Source organism: Mus caroli, chromosome 8 (genome assembly GCF_900094665.2).
Source record: "Mus caroli chromosome 8, CAROLI_EIJ_v1.1, whole genome shotgun sequence".
Taxonomy (NCBI): Eukaryota; Metazoa; Chordata; class Mammalia; order Rodentia; family Muridae; genus Mus; species Mus caroli.
The window spans coordinates 58899075-58906968 of record NC_034577.1 but is presented as its reverse complement, the minus strand read 5'-3'; the positions used below and the strand labels follow the sequence as shown (position 1 = coordinate 58906968).

Genomic DNA, 7894 nt, shown 5'->3' with positions numbered 1-7894 from the left:
GTATGGGGGACTTTTGGTATAGCATTGGAAATGTAATTGAGAAAATACGTAATAAAAAATATTAAAAAAAACAAAACAAACAAAAAAACAAAACAAAACAAAAAAGAATACAATTCCAATAGTGACCTGCTACAGCTCTGCACTGGAGAACTCCTGGAACACAGCTCTATTATGGGCAGTGGTCACCTCTAGATAACATGTGTGAGGATGCCACTCAGTTGGCAGAATGTTTGTCTAGCATGCAGCAAGCTCCAGGTCTGATCTCTGTGTCTGCGTAAGATAGGCCTGTTACAGCAGTCCTGTAATCCCAGTGCTTGGCAGTTAGAGGCAGGACAATCAGAAGTGGGAGGGCACTGGGGGGCAGCCTGGAAGGGATAGGACAGATTCTATGTCTGATGATGCTGGTAGGTGATGATGGTGATGATGATAAATTATATCACTATTAGCAACAATATGTCATTGTTGCCAGTGTTATTAGACACAGATTGTTCAACATGCTGCAAATTATGTGAAGACAGGAAGAATACGTTCTATGTCTCTCCTTTGATAATGATGGAAAGTGTCTACAGAATTCCACAAGGTATGAAATATTTCAAATATTAGAATTAACAAAATTCTATTCTTAAAAGTTTAGAATAAAGATGGGTTAATCTCTCATAAGAATGTAAATTTGCGATATTATTTTAAACTATAAACATTTCCTAAAATATTAGCAATATTTGATTTATAAACTTATATTTGTTGTTACTAGTCTATCAAAAGGAAATGTTTTTTTTTCACTTTAATGAAATACATTGCAATTGAGGAGGATTCCTATTAGATACATTTATTACTTATGTGATAAAAAATAAGTGTTTTTCTAAGTAATAGGCATGCAAACAGGTACATTCATGGATAGTTTGCAATCATACTATTTCATACCATTTCAACCACAGGTCAAGAAACCCCAAAGACAGATAAACAGTGGCCCAAATATGAACCCATAGTCTTTTTTTGAGTGACTTTCAGTTTCTTAATTAATTTGAGCTTGAACTATGCAAATAGAAACCACACAAATGACTAGCACTTCACACGGATCACAGTCTCCGGGACAATAGAGAATATACCTTTACGTTCATTAGTTCAATTCTAAAATCACTGAATAAATACATCCACAGTCAGCCTCATCCCCACACAGACTGTCCAAAAAGATGTGGTTTCAAATTCAGGTTCAATGTTAAGGGGAAAAAGGAGAAACTAAAGCTGATGATGTTGAAGGACTACACTCTTTCCTCATGCCAGTAGTTCCCTGATACAATGGGTCCTAATTAACTAAGTTAGTGCTTTTAAAAAATATTTACCTCACATACTCCCAGAAAATTTGAGGTTTCATTGTTTTAATTATCATTTTCAGGGTGTGCTTCTGTCCTATTAATTTACCTTTAAAATTGAACATTATACCATATTTAATGCCCTTAATGAAATTAGGACATATGAAATATGAGGATAGATTAATTCTGACTAAGGAAGAGAGCTCTCAAACATCCAGGGCACTGTGCCCTGAACAGCAATAAGGGTACATTTTGACCTGTACCTGCTCTTAAGACTTCGGACAGAAGAGAGGTTTTTATCCAATTTGAGGAAATTATGAAAAGATATTGAACCAAAAATACATTTAAGGCTTACAACAAATATATTAGTGGCTGTCTTTTACATTTTTATAAAGATTTATTTTCTTTTGTGTGTATTAATGTTTTGCCTGCATGTATGTTTGTGTGTGTGTCTGATGCCTATAGAGGTAAAAAGGCGGCATCAGAACCCCTGGAACTAGAGTTATTGCTGGTTGCAAACCATCATGTGGTTGCTGGGAACTGAACCCTGGTCCACTGCACAAGCAGCAAGTACTCTTAACCACAGAGTAACTTCTCCAGCCCCTAGTGGCTATTTTTAAGTGCTCTACTTATACAGTAACCTTCACAACGTATTGAAAGGAGATTTGTTTATGTCCAGAAGCTACTTGGAAGAAGTATGTACCATAAAAAGTGCCCAGAAATATAACAGTCTATTGATGGCACATGAGTAAAGAAAACTACATGTCTGTAGCTGTGGTTGAATCACTAACAATAAGGTAGACATGAATTCATTCCAAAGGGAGCTGCTTGTATACTTCTATTACTCCGGGACTGTGGAGAAAGACTAAGGATAATGACTTATCTTTGTCCCTTTAGACTTGAGAACAGATGATATTAGGCAGACTCAAGATGGAATCTCAGCCAAGAAGACGAAGACCAAATGAAGGAAAACCTGCCAGGCTTTCTTCCTTCACATATTTACCTTGTGGGTCCAAGTGTAGAGTCCGTGCTTTTTATGAAAAGAGACTTCTAAATGCCTATTACGCTATTGACTGTCAACTCATCTTTAGCATACAGGCCTGTGGTGACTTTAAGACACAAATCTCTGCATCTAGACACATCACCTAAAGTCCCAGCTCTCAACACAATTGCATCTAGGATTAAACATCAACCCAATGAACTGATGGTGTGTGTGCACATACATTTATTTGGCCTGTGTGCTTTTCTGCACAGTTTCCATGTGCTTTTATTCTTTCAGAGTCTGGCCCTTTGTTAATGAGGCCACTGTTAATGTATTGCTACAATTTTTCTTTACTGGGTATTTACACTAGATTTTTAAAAATTGTGCTGAACAGTAATGAGTTTAAATTTATCCACTTTAAATAGGAAAACATGGAAATGTCGAATATAAGTGAACAAAGAGAATCTTGAAATAAGTTTTGAAACAAATAGACAAATTCCATTTTCTAAGGGTGAATCTCATTATCCCATGTAAAGGTGAGGATAATAAAATACATACTTCAAAAGTCCTGCTCTATTCTAATCATATGAAATAAGGACATAGTGTTAGGTATTCGCACAATTTTCTTTAAAATACATGTGTGCTTGTCTTTTTCATGGAAACTTATGGCATGTAAGTTTATTTTTTAAGTACTTTATATATGCTTTCCAAGCTAGCCAGGATTACAGGCCCTAGGAACCAGGACCAGCACTGGTATCTTGACATCATAAGTGCCATGTCTTTTGCCCTTTCTTGAAAAGGCTCTTTTTCCCAAATAGATGCCTCAATTGAACATTTATTTAAATAACCTTTTCAATGTACTTAAGGCAAACTAAAACAATCACCCTTATACTTTTACTAGCCACACAATTCAAGAAGTCATACGTTGACTGGAATGAGTGTCATTTTCACACTGGCCTTTCTACTCTAACCACAAGCAAGGCAATTGTGAGGGGACAGCCATCCCTGAACTATCACTAAGCTCTCCTGATATCGAAAAGACCTTCTAGGCACAACCTTGAACAGAATATCAACACTGAATCACTGCCATATTTTGTTGCTTAACAAAACTGTATCTTCAACAGGGCATGATACATACTCCTTTCATGCCGGTACTGGGGAGATAGAAGCCAGTGGATGAATGCAAGTTTGAGGGCATCCCAAGCTACCACAGCAAGATCTGTCTGAAGAATAATTTAATCCATTAAAAGTTTTTAAAGTGAATTTCATGAAAAACAGAGAAAATATTTTGATCATTTTATGGACAACAACAACAAAAAACAGAAGTAAAAAGCCCTAGTGTCTTCAATTTTAGCAGTGAGTGGTTACACTAGTCAGGACGGACTCAATTCTTCAGAGCACTCATTATGTAGCAAAGCTGAACAAGACACTCTCTCTCTCACTTAAGGAATGCTGTGCATGTGATAAATCTCAACCCCAATCTCATTATAGAATTGATTCCCTGCCTTCAATTTTTGTGGAAACAACTTTTGCAGTATGGATTAAGAGCCTCCCCACACTCCTACAGAACAAAGCATTATCTAGCAGTCCCCAAGATTCCATTAGACATTTAAATTTTCAGATGTACTGCCACTATTAAACGCATGTTTTTTGCATATTTGGGAAAATAGACCTCCCACATTTCCAAATAATAAAAGCTGAAGAAATCAATGAACTTTTGTTTTGATATTTTGTCTAGTTCACAGTTTGTAAATCAACCATGTATCCCCATGAGGCAAGAAAGCATAAGGAAGAGAATTAATCCTGCAATAGCACCCCGCTCATTGGGAAATGTGATATCGGATGTTACTAGGTTCAGATGGGACTATTAGCAGGCCCCATAGCTACAGTTCACTGCAGGCAAGAATTGGGAAGGAGTGAAATCGAGGTGACAAATGTTCTCCATATCTACCCATTTTAAAATTTACAACGTTCTTATACCAACTATTTTTTTTTTCTAAATTATTTAAGAATGTCATGCAAAGAGGAATGGTTATCTTGGAAGCAGAGATTAGAGTGTGGGGCAGTGCAGAAACACCAGGACTCCGTGTTTCCAAATCTCAGGTTGGTGTTTTATCCTGTCATACCTCCACCCTGCTGGAAAAACAACTGCTCAGGCCTGCAGAGATAGAAATGCAGATAATTAATGAGGAAAACAGTAGTGAGGTCTCTGACACACAGTGCACCTTTAAAATGTTAAGACAGCTTAGCTCTGAAATCACGGTTGGTTTGTTGGTTTGTTTGAATTTTCCTGACTGGAAATTTATCTTGCACTTCAAAGATATTATGAAGATAAAATTAAGGATTCTTCTCAATTATTATTTCCTACACTTATCTCCAGCCTCGACCTCTTTGTCTATCTTGCCTATTAGGGAGAAAGCAGTTACATACAACAAACAATAAACTGCTCCTTTAAAGACTTTTTATCACATCTATTATTCACTGTAAATGAATATAATCAAGTTAACAATTGGTTAGCATAAGGAAAACAACTCTCTCCCCTTCCACAAACCACTCTATTAATATGTAATGCACAAACTAGAACTAGCCATGTCTTCATTTCATTATAGAAAAGTGCTGCTCAAAAGTGATGTCCCCGCTGAAGGGACATGAAGTAGAACTGTGGAGGAAATCCTACAGTAACTGGTCAAAGAAGGCTAGCATGGCAATGTCACCATGGAAGTGCTCAAACTGGCTTCAGAACTCCTGCTAAGGAAATCTACAATTTAATTCACATTCCCTTAACGTCCCAAAAAAACAAAAAGCGAACAAAAAACCAAATAACCAAACAACCAAAGAAACAAAAAACCAACTATAGACTCTTGCTAAAGTTGATCTTTATCTTCGATAAAGATCTTTAATAAGGAACTTTGACAAAGATGTGCATTGTCCCCACTCCAGTTGATTATTTAGCAATCTATCATAAAACTTTGTAATCAAGTGCTTTTGTCTGTTTTGAAGCTTGAAAAACATAATTCACCATAACAACTAAAAAACAAGAATGACATTTGTTAATTTAACAGAAAGTTAGCTTAGGGTTTTTGTGTTTTTTTCTTATTAGTGGAAATAAAAGTGTTACATAGTGATACTTGAAAACCAGAACTATATAAAAGATTTTTTTTAATAACAACAAGCATAAATGTAACACAAAGATATCAGAGTTTAAGACCAAAGCCAACAACCTTGATGTATGAAGACCTGGGCCATTTCATTTCATTACGGTATCTTTCACAGCTGCTATAATGTGTCTGGCACTGATTCCAAACATATCCAGTAGCTCGATAGGTTTCCCGCTTCGAGGTACTTCTGTTACTGCAAGTTGACGAACGATGATGTCTGGCTCTCTAGAGATGGCTGCACACACAGCTTCGCCAATGCCACCTTCTCGGTAGTGATCTTCCACAGTAATGATCTGGCCACCTGTGGCTTTGGCACTTTGGATAATGGTGACAGCATCCAGAGGTTTGATAGTGAACAGGTCAATGACACGAATAAAAATCCCTTGTTGAGAAAGCTCGTCAGCAGCTACTAAGGCTTCATGCAGAGTAACCCCTGCTCCAATAACTGTCACCTTGTCAACTGCACTCTGGCGGATCACCTTGGCCTGTCCAATCACAAAGTTTTCTTCAGCTGTATAAATAACTGCTGTTTTTGGCCGGGTGGTACGGATGAAGCACATTCCCTTCATGTTGGCTGCCAGAAAAACAGCGTGTTCTGTAGAGACAGCATCACTTGGATAGAAAATAGTGCAGTTGGGGATGCTTCTGAACATGGCTAGGTCCTCCAGGGCCATCTGGGAAGGTCCATCTTCTCCAACAGACACCCCGCAGTGGGAACCAACGAAGTTGATGTTGGTTTGAGAGATGGCTCCCATTCGGATCTGATCAAAGGCTCGGGTCAGGAAGGCAGCGAAGGTACTAACAAAAGCAATAGTTCGTCCTCGTGTGGCACACCCCAGGGCCACACTTACCATGTTTTGCTCAGCAATAAAGCACTCTATGAAACGCTCAGGGTGCTCTTTCTTGAACACTTCTGAAAAGGTAGAGTTTTTTGTGTCGCCATCTAGAACGATAACTCTTTGGTTAGATTGTCCCAATTTAGCCAGAGCCAAGCCGTATGCTTCACGAGTAGCTATCATGTCTCCCAGTTTGTAGACAGGCAGAGAGGTCATTTTTGTATTGGACATGCTGATCCTGGGCGAGTCTTCAATGGGGGGTTTCGGTGTGAGATTTCGGTTTGTCTGTATCCGATTCTCAATTAATTTGACAATCCCATCAGCTCTGTCTTTTGGCATAGGCTTTCCATGCCAATTTTCCGCATCCTCGACATTTGGAATACCTCTACCCTTGAAGGTCTTGGCAATCAGGGCAGTAGGTTTGTTCTTGACTTGAGCTGCTTTCCCAAAGGCCTGGCAGAGAGCTTCAACATCATGACCATCCACCACGTAAGTATTCCACCCAAACGCTTGGCAACGCTTCTCATAAACTGCTGTACAGTGCTCTAGGGGTGCTGTGCCGCTTTGTCCCAAGCGGTTCACGTCAAAGATTGCCACGAGATTGTCCAAGTTGTAGTGGGAAGCAAAGGCCAAGGCCTCCCAGACAGAGCCTTCCGAGGACTCACCATCCCCCATGAGGCAGAACACGCGGTAGCTGGCCTTGTCAAAGTACTTGCCGGTGTAAGCCATTCCACAGGCAGCACCCAATCCTTGCCCAAGGGACCCTGTTGCCACATCAACAAACGACAGTCGTGGGGTGGGATGACCCTCCAGGTCGCAGTGAATTTTTCGCAAGTTCAGCAAGTCCGATTCACAGATATGGCCCACCTCCACCCAAACCGCATAGAGGATGGGCGCGGCATGGCCCTTGGAGAGGACAAAGCGGTCGTTGTCTGGGTGTTCTGGGTCTGCCTGTTTGTACCTCATGGTATGGAAGAAGAGCACAGCCATGATCTCTGCAACACTACAGCACGACGTGGGATGTCCGGAGCTGCAGGCACACGTGGCCCTGATTGAGTGGATTCGCAGGCGATTGGCCACATCCTGAAGCACCTGAAAGGTGTCCGATTCCAGCTTGGCATCTCTGGCCAAGGCCATGGCTGCAGGCTGCTCGGCTGCCGAACAAAGAGCAGGAAGTTCAGCGTCCTCAGTGACCTTTAACCTGCCAGGCTACCGTTGAGGAAAGTCTGCGCATGCGCTCCTGGTCGTAAGCTGCGCACGCACAACTGCTTTGTTTTGCAGTGTCCCAATGTCCCAGCCCCCCGCCCCAGGAATTTTAATGTTTACTTTTTCACTTTCAGGCTCAACATTATTAAAAATAATTAAATGTTGCTTTACATCTCCTTAAGGCAGAAGTTCAAACTGGGGTAGATGTTCTCCTGACTTAGATACTATTGTGCCCTTTTACCTACTAACACTTCAAGTTTTCAAAATTCTTTTATTTTTACATATATGTTTTTTTTTCTTGTATATTTGTTCACCACTTGTGTGGGAGGCCTTCAATCCCCTTGAGCTAAATTTATAGATGGTTGTGAGCTGCAGTTTATGAGTATTGAAGCTTGAATCCAG

The 7894-nt window shown here is 40.0% G+C and overlaps 1 protein-coding gene across 1 annotated transcript in view; it reads right to left on the bottom strand.

Annotated features, from left to right (window-relative positions):
• The window catches only part of Tktl2 (transketolase like 2), an 18457-nt gene extending 10988 nt beyond the window's left edge, over nt 1-7469 (bottom strand). Inside the window, exon 1 of the mRNA XM_021171063.1 lies at nt 5514-7469. Within this exon, the coding sequence (XP_021026722.1) occupies nt 5540-7423 (1884 nt within the window). The 5' untranslated portion in view covers nt 7424-7469 and the 3' untranslated portion in view covers nt 5514-5539. The remainder of the gene's footprint in view (nt 1-5513) is intronic.
• Between the last annotated feature and the right edge of the window lie 425 nt (nt 7470-7894).